This window comes from Platichthys flesus, chromosome 6 (genome assembly GCF_949316205.1).
Source record: "Platichthys flesus chromosome 6, fPlaFle2.1, whole genome shotgun sequence".
Taxonomy (NCBI): domain Eukaryota; kingdom Metazoa; phylum Chordata; class Actinopteri; order Pleuronectiformes; family Pleuronectidae; genus Platichthys; species Platichthys flesus.
The window spans coordinates 20206011-20232809 of record NC_084950.1 but is presented as its reverse complement, the minus strand read 5'-3'; the positions used below and the strand labels follow the sequence as shown (position 1 = coordinate 20232809).

At 41.1% G+C, this 26799-nt stretch overlaps 1 protein-coding gene across 1 annotated transcript in view; it reads left to right on the top strand.

Moving 5' to 3' along the window:
* The window catches only part of map1ab (microtubule-associated protein 1Ab), a 69350-nt gene extending 45977 nt beyond the window's left edge, over positions 1 to 23373 (top strand). Inside the window, exons 3-7 of the mRNA XM_062390073.1 lie at positions 4878 to 4960; positions 5549 to 5686; positions 6522 to 18006; positions 18658 to 18890; positions 19360 to 23373. Coding sequence (XP_062246057.1) covers positions 4878 to 4960; positions 5549 to 5686; positions 6522 to 18006; positions 18658 to 18890; positions 19360 to 19515 — 12095 coding nt within the window. The 3' untranslated portion in view covers positions 19516 to 23373. The remainder of the gene's footprint in view (positions 1 to 4877; positions 4961 to 5548; positions 5687 to 6521; positions 18007 to 18657; positions 18891 to 19359) is intronic.
* Positions 23374 to 26799: the final 3426 nt, after the last annotated feature.

Sequence of the window (26799 nt, the reverse complement as noted above, 5' to 3'; positions counted from 1 at the left end):
TTTATAATTTTGTCAATAAGCAACTTTAACAATGATGACGATAAGGTAGCATATGTCATTGACCTACATAAACAAATTGCTATTAAAAGATACATTAATATGCAGATATACAATACTTTTGTATGCAGCAGTGTGGCTCAAGGAATGACAAAGTCCACCACCTTGGTTCAACCAGAATCATCTCTGTGTCCTTAACACTTTTGTGATGCCCTACAAGGTTGACATTTGTGAGTTTGAGTAGGATTGTTGCCAGAACTGATTTTGTTTTTCCTTAAAAAAGCACAAAACTCCAGTTGACGATAAGAACAGCTCTTTTATTGCTAAAGCAAACTGGAAATCGAATGCCTGTTGGGTTTTTACATGAATCAGGTCAAGCTGTGATACAACTTTTTTTAACAGTGTAGCACTGTCCCTAAAAAGTACTGTTAATTTGAATTTAGACAAAATTAAAACATTTCATTGCTGATGTTTTATGTCCTCAGAAGGAACAATGACTAAACACTGAGCTTTAACATTTACTCGCCTGCAACCAGCTCAAGTCCTCTGCTGTGTTATCGTATCCTACATGAGCACTAAGCAGGTCTTTGATTAAAAGAGACGAGGTGGGTGTGGATCCAGACAATATTAAGAAATGAGCCTTTCCAAACCTAATTTTGAATATATTTTATGTGCCAAGTAGGTTAATACAATCGGATTTCCTAACCTGAAGTTCACATTATGATTCAATAGTTCCATGCTCAAAGAAGCTTAATTTCAATGTCATGCTGTGTAGTTGGTCTGTAATCTTTCACTTCACCATGTCCATCATAGGGCATTAGGACAACTAACTATTTATTTGAGTGCTGATTATTTGCCAATATATACTGTATATTTTTTTCTCAAGATAGTTTCGTCCATAAATTACTCCAAATATTTTTAAACTGTTTCCTGTTACTGTTTTAATAAATTCCATAAACTAAAGTGAAATCTTCAAATAGGATGTTAGAACATGAAGTTCATATAGAACAAAGGAGCTAATTCACAAATTTAGCAATTATACCTTCTCTGTTTTATATGAAGACATTTATAATCACACATTTAGTTTTACTATACTGACAGACCAGATAATGACTGTCAATATAATCAATCAAAATTATACAGCAGACACTATTTTTGGGTTCCCACCGGTGAAGTTTTAGTAGTTATGTAGTAGAATAACACTTTCTTGCTAACAACTCCATTTTAGGGTGTTAAACATTTATTTCATTGTATATACTGCTTATAAATTCTAAAACAATCAAAATAGTTGCAGATTAATTTTCTGTTGATCATTCAAGACATTTTCTCATTGCCATAATTGATACTTTCTGAAGAAAACACTTTTACTTGCAATTACGTACATTACATTGATAAGAACCATTCATGTGATAATGTAGAACCACACCACCAGAGTCACATACAGGTCTCCATCCATAAGTGGTGTGTGGTAGTGAGAGTGAACCTGACGTGAGAGACGTCCGGCCCTCAGTGACAGTGACAGCCCTTTCAAATGCTCCTTCTCGGTGACGTCCTCTGACCTCTGGGGCCAAACAGCAGTGTGTCTGACTCACTCACTGTATCTTTGTTGTTGTCCTATCCCGTTCCAGTCTGCAGCGTTAGTGAGCAGTCACCCTGCAGGAAGCCATCAACAGCCGCTAATGCAGTCTGCTCTCCTCTGTTTCACCTGAGAATAGCAGATTGGGAGGTCAAAGGGACACGCCGTCTCTCGGGGCCTCATCCTCCTGAAAGGATTCGCACATTCATAGCTGGATGACGCTGGCGTTTCCGGCGCTTGTATCGATCAGGTTGCCTCTGTGTTATCGTTTTAAACTTGTCAGCGTTTGAAGTATAAAAGAAAACTTGCAAATCACCCCTCCCCCCGCAGCTAAGTCATGATGCTGTGAAAGTGGGCTGATCTGCTGAGGCGTTAGATCCTCCTGACTGCTGCAGCTGTATTTTCATCTGAACACTGAAGGGTATCATTCCACCTCCATCCACAAACCCTGCAGTCTCCTCCCTCACTCTGTGCTGCAGTTTAGTACAAATCATTATTTTATCTCTCATATAAGGGATGTAACTGCAGTGTGTCTGCAGGCTAGCAAAACATGGACGTCAGTTTCTATGGTAACATCAACAGACACATCTTCTGATTTGTTTCATTGAAGCTCTCTGAATGTTTCAGTTTTAATACATTTCATTTAGTTTTGCTTGATTCTTGGTCTCAGTCTCAGCTTCATGTCTTTGCTGTTTTGTATTTTTCTGGCAACATTAATTCCTTGGATTCTCAGTTTCTTAGATATTTAGACTCTTTTTATTCTCTGTTTAGACATAGTTACTGCTGCTCAAACCTGCACCTTTTATACAGTGGTACAATCCATACATAGTACAATTAAAACAGAATAAATTGAAACGACAAAGGGTGGTACCAATGATTAATTGAAATGAATGAAAATCTGATATTGATACAACAAAGGAAAGGCAAGTTTATTTGTACATGCTTGTTTTACGATAAAAAAGTGTAAAGAAATAAAATATAAAAAGTTGAATCAATAAGATTAATAGTAAAGAAATATGTAGAAGATCAAAAATGATATAAACTCAAATGAAATAGGTTTCGGTTAGCAGTCAACAACTCAGTTTAACATATGGACAACGCCAAAGATCATCGGGCCGGTTATCCTATGATGCTAAACAGCAAAATATGGGAGCCATCACCTCATACCCATTTTAAAACATCGGACAAGATGGGGTGTATCCCTTTCAAGGTCTTCCACAGTAGTTTGATGATTAAATCTCAACCACCAGCAAGGATCACCATCAGAGGTTAGGGATATATCATCAGCTGGGCATCTTAGCATCAGCTGGTGTTTGGGCCGTTCTCCAGTCCCTAAGTTTGTCTTTGACTCTTTGAGCAACCTTATGGTGGATGTTGCGAGAAATCCGCTGCAGGCAAGCCCCACTTGGAGAACTATTGCTTTACAGCTTCATTGCTCTGTCTTAGATGCCATCCCTGCATTCCAAAGCCACTTCATCACAACTTCTTCCAGTGCTTTTTCATATCAAGAAATTGTCATGCTGACAAATGTCCTCACATGTGACCAAACCAGGAGTCAACCTGCTGCTGCATTAAGTTGACTTCCCTGACTGTGCTCAGTGACAGCCAAGATTCTCACGTTTATTGCTTCACTGGTAAATCCAGTCTTCTTCAAACATTTCTCGTAGTGTGAGCATCTATAGTGTTGCACCTCAGCAAGGGGTAATAACCTTTCCATTCGGAAACCAGAAAAAAATTGCTGGAACGATGCTTTACTGGGTTCGCATTCAATCCATGCATTTGCTTTATAGGCCTGTGGCATTGCATTTAAGGTGAATAATGAAACAATGAAATAAATATTGTTGTTTTATAGATGCTACACATTTATGAAAAATATACATTTTTAAATAGAGGGATATATGGGTGTATATTTTGAGCATTATTTTCACTATTCGTATTTTCATGTTAATAAGCATCACAACAAGAAGGTGATGGTTTGAGTCCAGGGTCGGCTGAGGTCTTTATTTGTGGAGATTGCGTGTTCTCCCCGTGTTTTTGTTGGTTTTCTCCAGATTCTCCAGCTTCCTCCCACAGTCCAAAGACAAACTGGACTTTCCTAAGGGCTTATTTGGACAGACCTGACAAAAGATGAATAGATATCTCAGGTTTTTGTTTTCTGTGCCTATTAATTCTACTTAACACTTTGTTTTTGTTGCCAGGCAATATGAAAAGCAGCATTGGCACAAAGTGCTATGACCTGAATAGATTTGCACTGGACTGTGAAACTGAGAGAAGAACATTTCATCTCTATGACAATGTCACTGATGGATAGTTCCCTGATAAGAGGAACATGAGGTTGAATATAAAAACAATCTGCTTACATTTTCCTCAGTTATAATGTTAATATAATTTATTTCACTGAAGAGTAAGAAAGCATAAGAGCCATGAAGGACAGTCATCAGCTTCATAATGGCCACTTCTTCCTCTGACTCTGACTCTGGTGCAGAATTGTAAGCACCACTCTGATTGAGAGACACTGTAGCTGTGAAGTTTTGTATCTTAACGTATGAAATTACTTTTCTTGCACCGCCAACTGCATCTTAACTGTTGATAGTCCATTATGGTATGCTAATGTATCAGACCCTCTGCCACCACAGCATCTGAGGCTGATTATATGATTTCTGCCAGCGATATGACCAGATCCTAAAAAGATACCACAGCACTGCAAACTCAGGGGATGCACTGAAGAGTCAGAGATCCCACTATTATTAGACCTCTCTAATATTAGCGCCTGCATCTGTGCTGAAACAAAAGGGAATTAAAAACGTCACCTATGAGTGGAATGAAGTTTTGATGCATAATGATGATAAGTGTGTAAAAGGAGAATGGTAATGTACTTTAAAATCTAATTCATTATGAAACATTTCCGTATGTAATTTAGAGTTTTTTAAAGTATTATAATTTTTTTTTAATGTAAATTTCCTCCTGCAACACACTACAAGTGGAACACATATTTCTGTCCAATGCGAGAAGTCGTGTAAAGACAAATCCAGTCTGGTCTTAACTTTGTGTGTATTGTCATGGCTTAAGTTTTATACTTCAGCCAGCAGATATCAGTGACCTATTTCCTATTCCAACTTTTGTTCTTGTATTCATTTTAAAGTGGGTTGCCTGTCTCTATATAGTCATTGCCCCACATATGATAGAGAATGCAGTGTAGTGAATCTCCCTCAACACCGTCATGCCTTGATGAGGTTGGATCTTACACATCACTGCCTGTTCGTGAAAGAAGTTAACTGAATGGTTTTATTTCTCTCTCCTACAGGACAGAGGACTCTCTACCACAGAAGTGATGTCCTAGAGACGGTGGTGCTTGTCAACCCTTCACAGGACACTGTTGTATCAGAGGTACAGCAACATTCCTATTCAGATGAATGGGACAAATCAGTGGACTGTATGTGTTAATACAATACATAATCGACTAAGATCCCAACTTAAGAGTGCTAATGTTCATGTGCATTATAACAGATTGTACGTTTGGTTGTCGGGCATTTTGCGGGTGATCTACTAAAAATAATTGTCTAACTTATAGCAGGTGCAAACATGGACGAGGCACTACTATTTGAATGTTTTGCCTGTGTTACTGGTTTCCGCCATTGAGGATTACGGAGAGCAGAGTGACCACAAGCGCAAAGCGAAATGTAATGCCATGGAATTGGAGGTGGTATTGGAAAAGGCAAACAAACATGTTGTTGAGCTACAGCTAAGAAATGTTAATAAAACTCAAAGAAATGTGATATGCGAGAGTATCTGCGAGAAAGTTAATGCTGTGGGTAAAACAAAAAACTCGACAGGATGTGAGAAGAACAAAAAATGACACATTAAAGTGCATTTTCTTTTGTCAGTTACTTGTGTTATTTTATGTCAGTATTCTTATATATACTTTAACGGTTGGTTGTCTGCCTCTCTCTTCTTCTGTTTGTGTCTCTGTCTCAGATCCAGTCTCTAGTCACAGACTCAGCCGGACACAAGCTTCTGGTCTTAAGTGGCCAGAGCTCAGATCACGGTGGCCTTCTCCTTCAAACCGGGGTTTTCACCTACCAGAATATTTCACACATTTTTACTGATCCTGGGGTGAGTCAAGTCCGTGGTCGCCAAATTCTTGGGATGACATGATGAACGTTTTGAAGTTCATACTGTGAAATCATGTTTGTGGTTTAAAATGGTTCAATATGAAAGGATAAGTACATATTTTAATATATGTTAGTAATTTATTGGTTGGTCAATAATCAGAAAAAAAACTTTATATAGTCTCAAGCACTTTGGATTTATGAATTGAACACATTCACCATGGAACAGACATTTCGATACAATTTTTTCTCACAGGCTAACTATTTTTTTTATCTTGAGAATTATAGCATGTTTGTATTTTTTTTTGTTCTTTTCCATTTGACCACAAGGTGGCGCAACAATGAGAAAAGCAATAATAACAATGCAAAAGACACAGATGATGATTTGAATGGTGAACAATGTAATTATACTACCAGATGCAGGTATTATGTTTATAAAGTGTTTTTTTGCTTATTAATGTTTGGCTCCTGATAAAGATGTAAACTTAAACGTTTGAGGCTTAAATTCATCAGTATACTTTAGAATTAAACAAGGCGACAAGAGCAACGCCTGTGTGCAATCCTCCTCATTCAAACTGTCAAAGGCTGCCAGAACCAGCTCAGAGGTGATGGGGTTGAGTTGCTTTATCTTCTAAACATTCATTGGTCCCTTGACAAATAGAAACTGGTTCATTTAGAAATGTGTCGAAAAGCACGAGAACATTGCACAAAGAAAGACAGAAGGAGGGTTTTATTGAAATGTTTTGATTAATCCAAGAAATTCCTTTGTTGTTGTTGTGAACACAATATGTTCCCGTCAGTATCCCTGATTGATGTGTCTGGGTGTGTCTCTCCTGCAGGTCAGTGAATTACTGGGCACAACAGCCCCCAAGCAGCAGGCTACACTCACTGTGTCCTGCCGCGGGGAGGTGGGCTGGACCTCCCTGGGACAGCAGCAGACCCTACGGGAGTTCCTGTTGTGCAAACTAAACCCTGAACCTGTTCTCCGCAAGATGGAGGGCATCACCGAGTTCACAGAGTACGTCTCTGAAACGGTCGATGTGCCTTTGCCTTTTGACCTCCTGGAGCCACCCACCTCTGGGGGCTTCCTGAAACTGTCCAAGCCATGCTGCTACATCTTTCCTGGCGGACGAGGAGACTCTGCTCTCTTTGCTGTGAATGGCTTCAACATCTTAGTGGATGGAGGCTCTGATCGAAAATCCTGCTTCTGGAAACTTGTCCGTCACTTGGACCGCATCGACTCAATTCTACTGACACATATTGGCGCTGACAATCTCCCAGGTATCAATGGGCTTCTTCAGAGGAAGATAGCAGAACAGGAGGAAGAGCAGTCCCAAGGCTCCAACAACTACAGCGAGTGGATGAAGAACCTGATCTCCCCTGAACTAGGCGTGGTCTTCTTCAATGTACCAGAGAAGCTTCGTATGCCAGAATCTAACCTCAAAGTAAAACGCAGCATCGAAGAGGCATCACTAACTCTACAGTACCTTAGCAAACTCGAAATCAAACCTGAACCTCTCTTTCGAGTGGTGAGCAACACTATTGAGCCCATTACTCTTTTCCACAAAATGGGTGTGGGCAGGTTAGACATGTATATTCTAAACCCTGTTAAAGACAGCAAAGAGATGCAGTTTCTAATGCAGAAGTGGGCTGGTAACAGCAAAGCCAAAACTGGTATTGTGCTGCCCAACGGAAAAGAGGGAGAAATATCTGTTCCCTACCTGACATCGATAACAGCCTTAGTCGTCTGGCTCCCTGCCAACCCTGCAGAAAAGATTGTCCGAGTGCTGTTCCCTGGGAATGCACCACAAAACAAGATCCTGGAGGGGCTAGAGAAATTAAAGCACCTTGACTTCTTGCGCTACCCTGTAGCCACACAAAAGGACATTGCCTCAGGAGCTCCTCCCTCTGTTATAAAACAGACCAAGTTAAAACAAAGAACAGACAGCAAGGAGAGTCTTAAATCCTCCCCGAAAACCACAGCAAAGGTTACAAGGAAAGAACCTGAAGGACAAGATGTTGTGTCAGCAGCCACAGAGGTAAAGAGCGAGTCTGTGATGGAAAATACATCAGAGAAAAAAGAAGAGATAAAGCCAACTAAACCTATCAAATCTAAAACTGATGTTCCAGAGAAGAAGAAACTCTTGAAAGAAAAATCCTTAAAAAAGCACTCAAAGGAAAGGGTGTCAAAAATGGATGAGAAGAAGGACAAGGAAAAGAAAGAGATAAGAAAAATAAAGAAAGATGACTCAGCTAAAAAAGATGAAAAGAAAGATATTAAATCCAAAGAGGACAAAAAGAAGGACACATCAAAACCTGAGCTGAGAAAAATTACAAAGCCTGACCTAAAACCACTGACACCAGAAGTAAGAAAGACATTACATAAAGCTAAAGTTTCGACTAAAGCCAAAACTGGGAAAGTTAAAGCAGCAAAGTCTGAACCTGCTGAACCCAAACCGCAGGAGCTGAAACCTGCAACAATCCAACCTCAACCTAAAGAGAATGGAGCTGCTGAGGGACTGCCTGCTCCCTCCCCACCCGAAGACCTCACCAAGGATTTCGAAGAAATGAAAAAAGCTGAGGTTTTACTTTTGTCAGCAGAACCACCAGCGAGTACGGAAGTTTCATCTGAGCTAACAGCAGAAGAGAAGCACGAAGCACAAGAAAATGTATCAGAGATTCCAGCTGGCACAAAGTCTCCTGAAAAAGAGGCAACAGCCCCAGAAGTGGAAGCTGACATTGAGGACAAAGACAAGGAATCCACACAAGAAACTGAATTAGAGGAGGCTCAAAAGTTTGAGGATGAGGGAGCAGCATCTCAGGATGAGGAAGAGGAAGAGGAGGAAGAAGAGGCCCCACCTGCCAAAAAGAAACCAGAAGAGGAGGAGGAGGAAGAGGATATGGGAATAGGGGAAGAGGAGGATGAATCCAAATGGAAAGAGGCAAAGGATGATGGACTTGACAGGAAACATGAGCTTGAAGAAATGGAGAAATCAGAAACTCTCTCAGCTAAGGTTGTGACAAGAGAGGATCTGGAGATTATTCCACCCAGGGAGGAGGAAGAGGAAGAGGAGGAAGCAGGAGAGAAAGCGGAACTGGAGGAGGTGGAAGATTTAGATGTCATAGCAGATGAAGAGATCAAAGTGAAACCTGAAGATGCGGTTGAAGAAGAAATGGTCACAGAAAGCAAAACCGCTGAAACCTCGACCACAGCTAAATATGAGGAAGAAGAGGAGGAAGGCTACCTGTCTCATGTTGGAGGGGCCACAGCTCCCATCACCTCAATAGCTCAAGGGGCTGCTGCAGGTGAACCCATGTCCTACATCCAAGATGAAACCATCCCTGGCTACTCTGAGACAGAGCAGACCATCTCTGACGAGGAGATTCATGAAGAGGCAGAGGAGAGGATACCACACCTCCAATATGATGTAGGTGCCTACGACATCTCTGTTCCAGATCAGACTGAAACATTTGTAAACATTCATGGCATTCAGGAGATGCAAGCTGCAGCTATTAGTGAAAAGGGGTTTATCCCAGCTTTGCAGGAGCAAGTTTCTGTGTTCACAAACATCATGATCGCTCCTTTGGCCGAAGAGGAGCACGTGTCCTCTGCAACGTCAATCACAGAGTACGACAAAATATCCTCCTTCCCTACTTCTATGGCTGAAGATCACTCTGTGGCATCTGTCACAGCACCTCAGGCTGAGGAACCACCCAAAACATCTGATCCCCTGATAAGCCCGACTGATGCTACACAAGGCAAAGAGCAGCCACTCTCTGCAGGAACTCTTTCACCACCTTCTTTGGAAGAAGACAAACAACCGAGGTCTCCATTTGATGACGCACTGCTTCCTGCTGTAGAATTGAAGGCGCTGGATAAAGCTCATGATGCAGAGGAGGAGGAGGAAGATGAGGAAGAAGATGAGGAGGATGAAGAAGACCAAACTCCTAATGTCGATATTTCACTTGAAAAACTCCAAGAGGGCTATGCTTCATCCCAAATATTACAGGATAAAGAGAGAGACAGTGAAAAGCTAGCTGGCTCAGTCTCTCCTGTTTCAAAATCTACACAAGACGTCAAACCAGTCCACCTGCCAGTCGAAGAGGAAAATATAGATGCAGTTTTACCAAAAGATATTTCATCTGTTGTTCCTACCAGACCTTTTGGATCGGATTCTGTGACCTCTGAGAGCGAGGAGCGTTGCTTCAGTCCCGATGACATAACTGTAAAAATGGCCTCCCCTCCACACTCTGGTCCATCAAGTGCAGCTCCCTCTCCAATCCGCCAGTCACCAGTGGAAGACAAGATAAAGGTTTTCCCTGGTTTGGAGTTGCAGAAGCCAGAAGAGCTCCCTGACATCGCAATTGAAGACAAAAATAAAAAGATAGCTGAATCAGAAAACAACACACAAAAAGCTGTTGACAAACAGATGTTAGATCGGCATCAACACGAAGCTGCAACATCCTTGGACAAAATATTGGACAAGGACCTTAAAAAGATTCCTGAGATAAAGGAGACAGAAAAAGACACATCACCAGTGCGAAAAGATGAAGGCAAACTGACAGAAACCATCACAGATGTTGCTGCATCTTTAGAAGGCAGTCAGCCTCCAGTGTCAGAGAGACACTCCTTCATCTCATCTGAACAACATGATAAAGATGGTGGTGTTGGTCTCAAAGACAAAGAAACTAAAGTGCCTGTTTCAGGTAAATTGCCAGAGGGGGACAGTCATTTCTTAGGTGATGATGATGATGATGATGATCACGATGATAAATCTGCAGTTAAAACCGTCAAGGTGGAACATGAGAAAGAAAAGGACGACACCACTGATGTCAAACAATTCAAGGACAAGGAGAAACACACAACTATCATTAAAGAGGATGTGTCCATCACTAAGTCTTTAATGGATGAAAAAGCAGAGAGAGAGGCAGTAACGGCCGACACATCTGATATTAAAAGTGTCAAAGAAGAGCAAACTGCAAAGGACACTGTCACCATTGATAGACCAATTCAAGATGAGCCTCGACAAGACCATATTCCTGAAGTCGAAACTTGTAAAGCATCAGAGATCAAGATAATTGCTTCTGAGGCCAAACCAGTTAAAGATGAGCAGGAGCAAAAAGAGGCAAAACAAGATGACGGTTTTGACTTTAAACCCAAAGGTGAGGTTGAGGAAACAGACGTTCAGAAAGACGATGTGTCTGATAGTAAGATTTTGAAAGAAGATGGGAAGAAAGAGGCAGATACAATTGTTTTTAGCTCAAAACAAAAGGCTGAAGAAAAAGAGTTAGAAAAAGCCAATGACACAGATATAAAGGAGCAAGAGGCAAAGAGGGATGATAAGTCCATTATTGAGCCAAAAGATGAGAAGAAAAAGGAGACAGAAATATCTGACATCAAGTTGCTGTCAGATATTGAAGTTGAAGATAAGGAACAGGAGAAAGAAAAGGAAAAGATCGATTTTACTGTTGCCAAGCCCTCTACAGATGAGAAGAAGGAAAGCGAGAAAGAGGTGCATGACATCACTGTTACTAAACTCCCCAAAGAAGAAATCATGGTTAAGGATGGCACATCTGCTGTTACCATGAAAGAAGAAAAGGAGCAGGAGATTTGTAAAGATGCTATCTCCACCGTTAGCCTCATCAAGGTCGAGGAAAAGGATGTGACGGTGAGTAAAGATGAGTTTATGGTTGCCAAGCCAACCAAAGAGCAAGAAAAAGAGAAAGAGACAAGCAAAGATGGTGAAGTTGATACTGCCGCTATAAAAGGTACAGAAGAAGAGGAAAAAAATAAAATTTTAAGCAAGGAAGATGTATCTGCTGGTAAACAAACACTTGGAGAGGAAAGTAAACAGGATAGTTCTCACCTCAAACTTATCAATGTGGAGGAAGAGAAGTTATGTAAAGCTGATAGTGATTTCTCTGCCACATCAACAAAGGTAGAAGCAAAGGAAACAGTTGAAGAAGCTGTCAAACCAATCATAGGAGAAAAGGAGCAAGAGACAAGTAAAGATAAAGATGCCATTGCTGTCAAACTCGCTACGATGGAGGAAGAAGATGTAATAATTTCCACTGTCAAAACATCCGGGGACGAAACAAGCAAAAAGGCTGACATTTGTGCTGAGAAAAAAGCAGAAGAAGACAAAGAGAAAGCAGTGGATGAGGAGGAAATCTCTGAGCGAGGAGCAGTGACAATTCAGAAACACACATTACCAATTAAGGAAGAATTGTCTGAGATCAAACCTTCCATGGAGGAAGAGGGCAAATATAGCCCTGGTGGAACACCCCCCCAAGATGAGGAGAAGAAGACTGAGGTGAAAGAAGATACATCACATGCAAAACGTATCAAGGAAGACGTAAAAGAAACACCAAAACAAGAGGAAATGGAAAAAGAGAAAGAAAAGAGCAGTTTATCTGATTTGGTATCCATTAAAGAGCAGAAGGAAATGGATATGGATGATAAAAAAGAGGTGGAAAAAAGTGACATTCCTGACAAACAAATAATAACAGAAGCAGCTAAAGAGCAGGGTGATGTCCCTGACCACAAACCAATTTTGGAGCAACTTAAGCATAAGGAATCTGAAAAGGACATTGAGAAAGAGACCGCTGAGCAGCCCGAGGATGTGAAGGAGAAAGAGCCATCTAAGGTTGAAACCACCGAGGAGGAAATGAAAGATGAACAGGAGATGTATACTTCAACATTTAGTGCCAAAGATGAGACCAAAGAAAGACATGATTATCTTTTTGAGTCAGAGCCGAAGAGGGATGATAAAAAAGAGGTAGATAATACCTTGGAAGATGAGAAGATTAAAAAGGAGGATATTTGTGACATTAGTGATACGCACAAAACTTTTGGTGCTCCATCAATAGAAATGCAACAAGACCCCTCTGTAACCAAATCAGGGGAAGACCTGAAACCAGTGACAGATTACATGTATGTGACCCCCCATTACATCCAGGAGGAGAAAAAGGAACAAGATAAAGAAGCAGAGGTCATTATTGGTCAAGAAGAGAAGAAAGAAAAAGAAAAAGATGACACACATGTTGCTGAACTGAGCAAAGAACAGAAAATGGAAAAAGAGCAAGAGAAAGATTATAGTTATGAGACTGAAGACAATAAAGATGAAAAGGCCAGACCAGCAGAAGAGGAAAAGATGACTAAAGAAAAATGTGTTGATGACACAAAAATGGATGAGATCCCAGAAAAAGAAAAGTTTGACTCCGCTGACGCAGATCAGACCAAAGAGGAGAAATGGGAGAGAGAGGAATTACAGGAGAAAGACACGGACAAAACCATTAAACAACCTGCACAAACAGTATCAGAAGAGACAGTGACATCCAAGTCAGATTTCAAGCCTGTGTTTGTCGTTCAGTCCTCTGATGAAGACAGGGAAGACGAAGAGGAGGAAGACATCTGTATGGGAGGAGCTGGCTCTAGACCTTTGTCAGTGGAGCCAATTAAATCAGAGCATGACATCTCCTCTGCAGATCTGCCTTCATACGATACTGCACTGACAAGTGACCAAACTAAGCCACAACCATCACAACAGATAGTGATCATTCCTACTCTCACAATGCAGGAGCCCTCTATTGATGAAGACGTCAAAGAGTCTGACAAAGAAGAATCCAGATTTCTACCTGAGGCTGACAAAGATGCTGTGAAATCCGAAATCACACCTGCGCCTCTCGCTAAGCCTGAGTCCTCGTTTGATAGTGACACAAAGGAGGAGACGACCTTCATTCCAAAACAAGAACCAGTTTCTCATATCCCAGCTAAAGCAGAACCAGTGTTAGACCTGACCGAGAAAATCCCTACGTTGTCAACAGTATCAAGCAGAGACAGTCAACCAAGGAGCTGTACACTTTCGAGCACTGAGAGCCAGTCCAGTGTAGAAGAAATACCTGAACAAGAGAAACCGATTAAATCTCAGTTGAGTCCAGGAGTTAAAGCTACAGAAATGACAAATCCACCTGAGAAACCAGGGAAAGAAGCAGAAAGGGAGATGGAAGGAGAACGAGAGGTGGCTTCTCCAGGATTTTCACGACCTTGTGCATATTTTATGTTGGACAAAGAGGAGGCTGAGGATTCTGGACACACTGTTGCTGTAAAACTAGACACTGCAAAAGTGGAGAGTGGCCAAAAAATAACCTCTGAGAAAGGGATAGGCAGTGGGAGCCCACAAGACGAAGAGCAAACGTTTGGTGCATCAAAGTATGATCCATATGAAAAGCCCATCCCAAAAGATCAAGATCTAGACTCTAGAGAAGAGAGTGAAGTTTCTTTAGGTTTTGATCATCCCTCAGATATTGATATTGATGATAACAGAAGAACAAGCCAGGCAGAGGCTGGAGGAGCCATGTTTCTCATTGATGATGAGTACAAAGAAGAGCCTCTTTCCTTTAGCAGAGTTGACTACAGCCCAGTGTCCCTCACAGAGAGTGAAAGGAGCAGTCACCATAGTCCAAGCACCTCCCCGAAATATGAAGACAGAGAGAAAGGCCAAGAAGAGGAGAGTGAGAGAGAGGAAAGACCAGATACTCCTTATGTTGACAAGAGCTTTTCAACCATAGACCTACAGGACAACAAAATGTCCCAAGCTGCTGAGTTTTATTCCTTCACTCCCAAAGAGGACAAACCAGAGAAATCTGAGAAAGAGAAAGAGGAAGGTGCTGCAGCAGCAATTCAACCTGGGACCACAGGAGGAAGTGCAGCTACAGCTGTTCAATCGGCAGGCTTAACTTTAAGACAAGAAGTACCCTCTCATTCATTGAAGGAGACAGATCTTGGTACCCAAGCTTCAGCTCCTCCTGTAGCCTTTGGAGAATTCACAGAGAGGGAAAAATCTGCTGAGTCACTGAAAGTGAAAATCATGTCCTCTGATCATGAAAGAGAAGGCTCGCCATCCGGTCGGCACTCACCAGCAGAAAAAGACATTTTACCTCAACCATCACCTTTTGAGAGAGTGGAAACATCCGCTGACTCAAGGGCTGCCCCTTCTACCACGTTTCTAGGTCACGGAATAGACGATAATGTTCTTGCCTCTGATAACAGTCAAATTAGAAGCTCCGCCACTAGTAGATCCACGTTAGACTTTCCTGAGGGAAAAGAGAGCCTGATAGATCAACGGCTACTTGTAGAGGGTGAAGATTTTGATGATGATGATGATGAAGATGAGGAGGAAGAAGAAGAGGATGAGGAGTTAAGTGATGTAGATATGGAAAAGGGTGCAAGAGAGCAGTCTGAAAAAGAAATATGCAGATGCAGTCCTGATGGTAGTGCCAAGTTAGCTGAAACAGAGGACTCAAATAAAAAATCTCAGTTGCCTGAATCAAGCTCCCTTAAGGAGGAAACCATGTGTAAACCAACACCTGATGGTGCCTCCGCTTCTAAAGTCACAGAGACCACCAAGCAGGATGTAAGTGAAAAACCACCATCTCCTGATACAAAACCACTCAAAGAAGAGGAGAGATCCGGTGAAACAGCTACATCCAAACCTCTGGAGACAAAGAGTGAAGATGCAGCAAAAACCTCTCCGTCACAGGGCCACAGTGCTCATAAAATGGATGAAATCAGTTTTGCTACACCTGCTGTCCCAAAACTTACTGAAACAAAGAAAGCAGATGATCCAGACAAAAAGCATCTATCCCCTGAACCAATCACAAAGAGAAGATTGTCATCGTCAGAGGACATAACCTTCTCTGAACTACTCGAGTCTTCATCTCCAAGCTTTATGTCAAAGGATTCTTGTCATTCAAAGTCCACAAGCAGCTCGACAGGCATACCTTTGCAAACTGATCATTTAGAGCCCAAACCTTCATCTAGTCCCCCCCCTCCACTAACAAGCAGTTATGCTGATATCGGACAGAGCAGATCTGGAGGTTATTCTGAGGATTTGCAAAGTGAGCACAGTCAAACAGTACAGAAAGACGATAAGACACAAACACACAAGTTCTCAGATGACTCTAAGCTATCCAAGCTAGTTGATGATAAATGTCACGACCAAAGAGACATCCGAGAACAAAGTCAAGATGATACCACCACGAAACATGAGGAAACTACCTCATCAGCTTGCACATACAGCACATTGACATATTCTCCCACAACATACTCTTCCACATCTTATAGTTACTCGTCCTCAGCCTCAACAACTGCCCCTTTTACCAAAAAGCTTGGAGACAAAGTTGAAACTTTCACCACAATATCGAGCTCTGAAGTACCTCTACTCAAAGAGGAGCCGTCCTTCACGAAAGCATCTACAAGCTCCTGCTTTGGAGGATTTCAGAGAGATGAGTACATGGAGGTGACAATGACACCTATAACTAAAGTGTCTTTACTCAGTCAGGTGGAAGAGACCACACCATCGTCTCCGGTCCAGTCTGCCACTGCCAAACAGACTGAGGATCATATCGACTCTGCAAAGTCGGAAAGTCAAGTCACTGATAGTTTTTATACGCTAGAAACTAAGATTACAACATCCACCACAGTATCATCTCTACAGTGTGCTGAACCGTTGAAGATGTCTACTTCAGAGGCTCGCTTTGACTGCTCTCCCCTCCAAAGGGCTGACTCCTCTGAGAAGGGGTCCCAAGGGTCAGCAGAACATGAGGAGCCTGATACACTTGAAATTAAGGACAGCACCCTAGCAAGTCCTATTGAATGTCAAAAAATCAAAGTGGCTGAGCAAAAAGAGACTTTTTCATCAATAACGGAGTCAAGTGTGGTAGAAAGCACCACACACTCCGCAGAGACTAAGATTGTCACAATCACCCCTACAACTGTTGTGTCTAAACCTGACGTGGTGTTGTCAACCCATCAGACAGCCTCTGTTACTCCACTGAGTGATAGTGGAGCCAGCCAAACCTCATGTGCCATAACAGAAGTGTCCAAGACAGAGAAGGATAAAGAGAAAAGTGAGGAAAAATCTGAGTCAAAAGAAGAAAAAAGAAATGGAGCTATTCAATTTGTGAAGGAGGATGCCAGGGTTAGAGAAGGAGAAACAAGTGAGGGAGATCGAAAGACTGAGCAGATAAAAGAGGAAAAGAAAGTAGAAGCAAATACATCTAAAGACAGCGCAGAAGAGAAGAATGCTACAGCTGATACAAAGATGTGTGAAAAAGCAGATGGTGGGGAGGAAAGAGAGGCAGAAAGAGGAGAGGAGAGAAGCCTGTTGGACAAGCCACCAGAGAGATTAGAAATTAGAAGAAAGAGTAGTATATCTGATTGGGAGCTACTACAGAGGCCTGATGACTGCCCAAGTGCCCCTCCTCCAGGATATGGAGATGATGATGATGAAGAGGAAGTAAAGGAAGAGATGGAATGGATGGCCAGTGCCCACAGTACCTCTATATCCTCTTCAAAGGATTCTCATTACACAGAGCCATCGAGTGAAGGAGCATTTAAGACTGATCGGCCCACGGACTTGAACACCGGTGCCACCTCCTTTTCTGCCTCCCCTCCAGGTTACTCCTCATGTGAGTATAAACATCGCAAAGGAGAACTGTCTCCATCGTTCATCAACCCCAGTCCTCATCAGCTCTCCAGTGACGAGGGCGAGGAGGACGGCTGCAGTGACCCCTTGCAAGACGGAGACGAGGATGATCAAGAGCAGCACTCTGTGAAAAGGAGGTCGGCCAAGCAGAGGCACCACCACACTCAGAGTCCCCAAGCAGACACTGTTCAGGGGGCAAATCTTTCTGGGCCCATGTCATCTGGTTTGGCTGTGACGTTAGCTGGAGAGGAAACCCCTCCCACATCAGTGAGCGAATCGCTGTCGACACAGTCGGACTCAGACGTCCCTCCAGAAACTGAGGAATGTCCATCCATAACAGCTGAAGGAAATCTGGACTCAGACGAAGATGCTGAACATCTGCCTGTGGACAAATCATCTGCATCTGGAGCTGGAGGGGGTCACCATCCTCCATCACCACGATCTGCTCAGAGGAGTCATGATCCCCCCCCCACTCCAATGAAGGACTCTCTTCCTCATCCTCCCCACCCAGATGTGTGCATGGTGGATCCAGAGGCTCTTCTTAATGACCAAAGCAGCACAGAGAAGCTTCTCAAGAAGGAGCACAAGACCACCAAGGGCCTCAGAAAGGGTAAACCCAAGTCTGCCTCTCCTGCTCGTAAGGGAGAAGTCAGGAAGAGGTCCTCTACTCCAATGAAGCAGGCTAAGGACTCTGCATCACCACGATCAGCCTCCCTCAGGAGGAAGGACACAGAGCGAAGCTCCAGGCTGATTAAGATGTCTGAGAGTCAAGGCTCCAGGACCGAGGTCCTCATTCCAGGGAAAGGCTTGGTTAATGGTGTGAAGAGCAGTTCAGGTGGGTAACAGGCTGTAAAAACAACATGACATGAATCTATCCTCCAACTAATTCCTGGTCTGATTCAAAGTGGTTTGACACCAGATTTAACTAGAAAAGTAGATTTAAAACAGGACTTATAATTGAGCATTATATGATCAAGAACTGTGTACACTGCACACAGTGGAATGAAAGGTTACTGTACTTGTGTTCCCTTCATCGTATCATTTTCATATGTTTATGGAAATTAAACTTAATAACCTCAATTGAATTTTGTCTAAAAAGGTTTTGTTAGATATCTCCTCAACAAATATCATCGGCAGTCAAAGATAATAGATGGTGGAATGTCCAGTATGATGCACCATCTTTTTAATGCCAGTTAAATGCTTGATAATCTATCTATAAATTAAAATTAGGTAAAAACTATATATCGGATTGAATTTGGTCGTTAGCCACTAAAATGAAAAAGTTAAAAGTTGTAATAATGCAAAGACTGCATATATGATTTTTTTTTATTATATAACTTATTTTTGTGCAAGTATGAGATCAAGCTCCTAAACTTACACAATCACAAATGTGTTTAATGCACATACATAGATAATACTTGTTGATGTACATTTTAAGTACTATTATTATACTTGAATGCCTTTTTATATCTGTGTTCCAATCCAGGTAACAACTCACAGAAAACAAGTTCAGCCGTCCCTACTGGACCACCTGTCTATGTTGATCTGGCCTACGTGCCTAACCACTGCAGTGCAAAGAACGTGGACCAGGAATTCTTCAAGAGAGTTCGGGCTTCTTACTATGTGGTGAGCGGGAACGACCCGGGCAGTGGAGAGCCAAGTCGCGGGGTCCTGGACGCCTTGCTGGAGGGCAAGGCTCAGTGGGGCTCCAATTTACAGGTGTTTAATTATATCTACTATCTACTCTGCCATTTTATTATATGCTCTGCACAAATGTGTGTTTTATTCTCAAAATGTTCGTATCCACACTATTGCCTCCTTTTTACAGACAAATGAGTATTAGGGTGTGATCATGTACATCCAGCAGTGTAGGGTGGAATCTCTGTGTACTTCATCTTAGTGTCTAACCGTGAGCAACAACACCAGTAGCGGCACACACACTTTAGCGACAGGACACAGATGTTGTACGAAGTAGAGAGCTTCTCGCTTCTGGAGTTTTCTGAAGGCAAAGACCATGTCGTCCAAAAGCTGCACGCTCCAGCTACATCACATATTTACTGTACAGACATGAGAATGAAGTCAACCTTCTCGTCTAACTCCCAAAATAAAACGTTGTTTTTCTTTGAATCCTTCAATGCCCTTCTCTGAAGTTAGTATCACCTGTTAACTCTCCTTGCGTCCCCGTCAGGTGACTCTGATCCCAACTCACGACACGGAGGTGACCAGGGAGTGGTACCAGCAGACACACGAGAGGCAGCAGGATCTGAACATCATGGTTCTGGCCTCCAGCAGCACCGTAGTCATGCAGGACGAGTCCTTCCCCGCCTGCAAGATTGAATTCTGAGTTTCATGAGCCCTGCTCTGCACCCTCAAACTTTAGTTTGTTTTCGTCAGTGAGTTAAATGCCTGCCCTAACACACGTCTCAAACTAAGACTAAGAATGGTAGTAAACAAGTTAAATCATCCAGGAAATAGAGGAACATCATCATCATCCCACAAATATATTAATATTAATAAAAATCTAGAAAATGCATTGTTTCCCATTTGGAAAAAAAGGCCAGAGTGCCAAAACACGAGTCCTTACTAATTAACTTTACCAAATTATTTCCCCAATAATCTCAAACATTCAATAGTTGCTTTATGTTATACGCACAGTGCACAGACTAAAGTTTTTCTCTTTGACTTCCATCTGTGCACATGACAAATTTCTTTTGCTCTTCTGCTGGCACTACACTAGTGTTTGGATAGACTCAATAACGACAAAAATCAATGTTATGTTTAAAGAAAAGAAAGAAAAAAAAACAAAAAGTTCCTTCTTGTCATTTGTGCTGAAGTTTTAGAAGGTGTCTGAAGTTGCCGCCCTTTGAAATGTTTCTTCTCGGCTTTCTCAGCTTCGCTGGTGCATGATGCTTGTGTTTTAGCTCTTTCAGAGACACATGCTTAGGGTTAATGTTTCATTTAGCCAGTGCTCAAGCGTGGACTGCAGTATAGCGTAGATAGGCTTCTACACTGTTTGGCCGTCTATGCTAAAGTGAATCCAATAGTCTGAAGGCAAGAGGACAATGTTTTTACACTATTCATATCTCTGCTTCTTATCATGGTCTTTGTTGGTTGTATGTACTCCAGTAAACATATTATGATATAAACATAAATGTTTGTATATCAATACAGAGGTTATTTATTTTGTGATGATGAAGCAAATTAGAACCCTGAGGTGAACGCAGGGTATTGGATCGTGCATTTGATCAGTTTTAATGAATAATTACTTCATTTCCTTCTGTTAAACTACATTTTCTTGTCCCTGTCAAAATCACAAAGCAGTGGAAAAAACAAGCAGTGACCTGTGACAAATGTAGCAAAGAAAGCTGGTCTGTTCGTCCCTTGAGAGGGACCAATGCTAGGACCTGCAATATCTGTGTGTACTGTTGGTTTTATTTTTAGGAGAACATCTGTGTTTAATATGTTACAGGGGGCTTCTTCGATGTGCCTTTAGCTTGTGGTTTTTGAGGCAGCAAAATATTTCAAGGACATTTGGGAGCAGACCAAGAAACCAGGGTATATCGAGTACAGGACTTTTAAGCAGAAGACCAATCATCTCAGATAGTACAAATACAAACTGTATCCACAGCCAGGATAGTAAACCGTTGGCACTTTGTAATCAAATTCTTAACTCCACATCCTGAAATGCCATTTTGGAAAATTTCCAAAGCAACATGAATGTCGTCAAGCATGGTATTGCACCAAATACGAGCGCACTTTTCGGAGGAAGGAGAGGGGAGTTTAGGCTTCAATGGTTTGATTGAAGTTGAGCACAGAGAGTTAGTGTAGCAGCAGAAGTTCACTTTTTACTGTCATATGACATAATGTACAAGTTGTTCCTCCAAACTGAGCTCGCTGCTCTTGAAGGACGACATGTCTAATACAAAGCGATGACCTAATATTAATCCCAGAGCATTATTTATAGAACGAGCATGAATGTGATAATTATGATTGTACTGGATATGAAGTAGGAATGCTGTACAAGTAGTTCTGTACGTGTGAGAGTAAACAATGCACACTGAGTAGCTGTTATTTGTAATTACAGCACGGTTCGTTTTCTCTAGGTTTTTGTTGCGTGTGACTTTCTTCAGTAGGTTCAGTGTGAAAGGACTTTCTGCTTGTTCACAGCCAAATTAGCTCATATTCAATTCACATGATTTTTTTTGATTTACATTTTCGGAACATTGATCTTTGGTTTCATTTTCTGAGGCTCGAGGAAGGGCCAGGCTGGGTGAAGCAGGGCAGGCTTGATTTTCCAGATAGGACTTTGTTGGAGCTGTTTACGACAGCTCCCCAGGATGTTGCCAACTCAAAGCAGAGAGGATCATCTGCTCGCACAGTTTATCTTCACCCAGTTCTCTGACTCAAAATATGGAAGAACTTTCTTGAGAAGGATTGAACATCTTGTTAAATTGTACAAGCCTGCATGAGATCCGTGCCAATTTTTGTTTGCCGTAAAACCCAAAACACAAACCCTTTTTTTATACCTCATCTTCCAAAGGCCCCGTGCTTTGCCTTGCCTGGCCTACACCTTTTCTTTCAAATCAAAGATAGATCATTTTTACTTTTAGTATATTACTTCACAATTATGCACTGTGCACTTCTTGATATGCATCTCATTCTTTGGGATGTTTTAGAAGCTTCTTCATTTTAGCTGTAGTTTATACAGCTGGGTACTCACTCACAAGTTCAGACGTACTTTACGGCACGGTCACACATACACGAACGTAGGCAAACATTGCGGGTCAAAGGAAACCAAAGCTGATCTCCATGTTTAGCCAAGCTGCGAACTTGTTATTCACGTATGATTGACCGTGCGCTTAGTTTGAAGGGAGTTGATTAGCAAAAGTGCAGACGTGACGCACACCCAGTGAAAGTTCCAAATGACTCCCTGTTACTTCAAACCCAAATGTTTGTGAAACGATCAAGAAAAAAGTCCTTTCCACTCTTTTATCCGCTGCTGAATGTAAACATATCCAAAAACAGGGAGAAGCTTTTGAGGTATGGGTCAGATGTAGTGGACGCCCTGATGCGTCGTACTGTCTTTCAGTGATGTTTTTAAGTTGGCAGATTCCAAATACTTGGTCTTGAGATGCTCAACGCTGTGAATCAATCAGTACTGAACTGTAAAACTATACAGAAGCTGAATGCACTATACTGGAGATATATTTTTCTGAATGTAGAGTTGGTACTACCTTATGTATGCTGCTGGATCAAAACAATAGACAAAAAACGAATAAAAACAAAAAAATATAAATAAAACACTCGCACCAACTTAGACAGAAATCAATTTAAAGGGAGCACAAGGGTGGGGGGGAGATGCTGTTTTCTGTTTTGGCAAATTGTCATTTCAGTAATAGTTCTTCTTTGAAGTAGGAGCAAACGCTAGATTTTTCAACAGAGGTCCCATAACAAACATATATTAACAATAACCATGCAGCTGAAACTTTTTCCCTTTCCTGAATATGACTTGAAAAAAATGCAGATTCAAAAACTATCAATAAAATCAAACAAATTCAATATGTACACTGATGTACTGTGCATGGACGTGTACACAAGACGCTCTGGAAAGAACACATGTGAAAGATATAACAACTATTCATTTTGTGAAACGTGTTCATTTTAGCTGACTTTAGTGACAGTATACACTCAACACTGCTAACTGTTCTATAAACCAAGGAATATATTCAAACGCTGACAAGATACAGAATGAAAAAAAATGTGCATCTTTCTGTTCAATGTCATGAAGATATTATTTGATCATAATACTGTTTCATCCGTCCATCTAATCTTTCTGCATGTGATTTATTTAGTTATAATCCTGAATGTATGCTATTTTAAAGAGGTATATTTGAAAAAAGCTAATTGTCTTAACTGGTACTGAAATGACTTACAGTAATATAATACTGGGCTGTGCTTTCATTGTTTGCCCTATTAACATGTTGCTAATAAGACGCTGTATTGGTAGTTCTGTTTTATTCTCTCTATCTCTCTCTCTTTTCTTTTTGCATTGTATTAATCTTACTTCTGTTTTTCTTCCTCAGCGCAATATTCAATATCTCTCTGTCTCTTAAATCTAACTGGTTAAACTAGAACTACTGCAGATTCATTGTAAAAGGGAAACAGCCTGGTGATCATTAATTAAAGTACATTTAAATCTGAATGTGTTGTGGGTTTTCATTTTACATCTTTTAAATACACGGGGTAAAAGGTCTATCTCCATTTTCCCAAGTGCGGTTAAGAGAAAAAAAGTATACGATAAAGAATAAAAGCAAATTCCATTTATTCATATTAAACATCTGCTGTCACCTGACTAAGAGATATGTAATCGTTAGAGAGGAGTATTTGAGTAGCTTTAAGTTCAGTCTCCCACTAGCTTTATTAAAGTGTAGTTTCAATCTAGACATCTTCAACACTATTCTTTTAAATATGAGGATTTTCATTTGTGTCTCTGCAACAAACCTGTTTTTCATTGCACCGATATAAGTGAATTAACTGTATAATATGAGCTGGTTCTATTATTCATCTGTGATGAGACAGAGCAACAGCAAATTTCAGCACTTAATCAAGAAACCAATTCTAGTTCATTGCTAAATGTATGAACTCTCCACTTTTTCATTCTATTGCCTCATTTGGGCGTCATTAACTCTGATTTGTTCTAGCTGGTGGACAAACAACCCTTTGCCTCTGTTCAATAATTTAGTTTTAATTGACCACGACTGCATCTTCACTGTATGACAAGATAAAGAAAAGAAAATGACTCTTTCCAAGATAAACCACCTAAATGAAAGATGATGGGTAAAGGACCTGGTTAAAGAATATTAATTTTAGCCATGCCACAACTATGGTCCAGAAAAAAACACCAGAAAAAAAATTGGTTGAATTATCATGATATTGGGTCCAGACCTTCATTTTCCCCTGAGGAGGAACTGCTCTACTCTTCCTCTAAAAAAACGTTTAATAGCATAATTTGTTCAAATGTTTGTCCAACACTTTTATTTATGAGTAAGTATAACTCAGGTTAGTGTAGCAGAACAACATGGAAAAAACTAGAAAAACGACCCTTACCTGGTCAAGATTAGCACCAAACAAATAGATAAACAGACAACTTTTATTATGTCATGTATTTATAGCACTTCGTTACCAAACAAAACAGCTACAAACAAACTACTAACGTGCCTTTTTACATTAATGGTTTGTATCAGTGTTCATATTTTATTTCGATGTAATGTGGTGGCACATTATTCTGTCAAGTTTGCTGACATGTCACCAAGCAGGAAATATTGTGGGTGTACAGGTCATCATTCCTAATTACAGTAAGTCCTATAGCATTTTCACTATGAACTTGCTGATGTCAGACTTTAGCTTTAGAATGCTTGAGAGCAGCCTCACTGGGCCGCTAGCATGACTTTACACTCTTAGATCAGTAATTGAATAAATGTGGTGGAGGAAATTAGACAGAAAGCTGGTTTCATGTGACCTTTCCTTTATTCCAATCCAAGTAATCTTGACATTTGATCCAGTATACAAATGCTAGAAACATAAGTTTTTTATAAGCCTTTAAAAAATTATCAAACATCACCCTGGAGTCTTATTCTGTATAGTTCAAAACATGAATAAAATGCTTTTGAGTTAAAAATCATATCTTTATAGGTATGACACGGTGTGTGGGACATTATGTAGTAATACTGGAATCTGTGCTTTTGATAACTCAAGAACCACACATACAAAAGCATAGTAGAAGATTCATGCTTACACCACGGGTACCACATATGGAGCAGTTGATCTGATTTGGAGATTACACTTTAGAGTTACTTTCTGCATACATTTCCCAGAAACGGCCACATCTCCCTCACAAGCTAAGCTAAGAATTTCAAATTGACAAATTGCAAATACATACATGCTGTTGTCCAAATCGTTGACAAAAAGTGTGTCGGTGAACTAATTGGAGAAAGAGGATTTATCCTATTTTTAAAGACTTGATAATAAGGCATAAGTCCAAACTATACAAGTGCTTTTATATAATAACTTAACTCTTAGTCTTTTGTACAAAACAAAGTTTTCTGAGTTAAACATGAAGGAAGGAAATTAGATATTGGCCTCAATATTGGAGATAACAGGATTGATCAGGTCAGCTTTGACTGCAGGTGAAAGGACGAAAGTTATGTTTCCACTCCCCATTTGTCAAAACAACTGAAAAGATTTTTGTTTGATTGTTCCACGACTTAGCTGTGAGCTATGTGTGAGTATGACACAGCAAAGGAAACAAACTACAAGGGGGAGGGGTGGCAGATCAATGTGTGCTCCACAAACCAACTTGATGGAGCCACATCTACACCTGTAGAAGTCACATGCACACACACGGCATTCATTACATGCAGTGATGAATGGCTCCTATTTAATCTCTCTCTGCCCTTTTATTGCGGTAAGTGCGCCACCCTGGAACCTTTCTCTGTTTTGTATGAATGCACAGGAAGAAACACAGAGAAAGAATATCACCTTTTCTCTCTTTTTGACACCCGTTGGCGGCCTCTCTCACCTTGGACGTGATACTATTTCATGCAGTTTGGGTCTCTGGTGGGGTGAGACGCCACACATTGCTGTTCAGCTACCACATTGCCAGGACACGTAATCCCCCAGTTGCCATAGCGACACATTTTGGAGGAGGGGAGTGGAGGGTGTGGGTGTGGAGGTGGCACTGGAGGTCTAACTGGGCACCTTCCTTTCTCTGTTGGGTTTGGATATAGACACTCGAGGAGGGTAATTCTCTCATCAGGATGACTAATAGTCTCATCTCCTGCCCTCACCTCCCACTTCTCTTGTTGCATTTATGGTTGTCTTTTAAGCAATTAGCGTGAGCTAAGTCCCTGCACAGTAGATAGGTCAAGACATTGGAACACTGTGACCTCCTACAGTGGAAAATACACATCCAGTGCATCTTTTAATCGTATTTCCGATAAGAGGCTTTCAGCGATATGTGGTGTCAACATGGTTCAGGCATGAGTCAGCAAAGCCACTGCCTACTTTTTTTTCCTAAACACATCTTCAGGCGGGGTCTGAAGTGCCGTGGGCTTATTCAACCGATTTTCATCAAATACATATTTGTTCAATATCAGAAACAATACTGTAAAAGAGCCAGAAATCGTTACATAAGCTAATTTTCATCTGATGTCCCTGGCCAAATATCGATGGAAAGTTCCTGTGCATTAAACCACCAAACCAAACACGGCAGAACTTAGCTCCCAGCCACATCACATACACAGTGGGTCCTTCACACAGAGACATGAGCTGTAGGCCTTTTTCATTCAACTTTATATTTAATACCAATTCAGTACACTCTGATAAAGGTCACAAAACAACCTGCAGTCCGTTTCACATCTTGTGAAACTGTAAATCAACTGTGTACTACGAAAGATGTGTGTTGATGAAAGTGTGTGTCTGTGTTAATAGGTAAGACTTTGTTTAAGGGCATCTCAGAAAGATAGAGATACATTTGTGTTTCGATAGAAACGGAATGAATGGATGTTTTGTGTTGAGTGTAGGAAATAAAGGCAGAGAAAAAGACTTGTCATCCAGACGGAGTGAATGA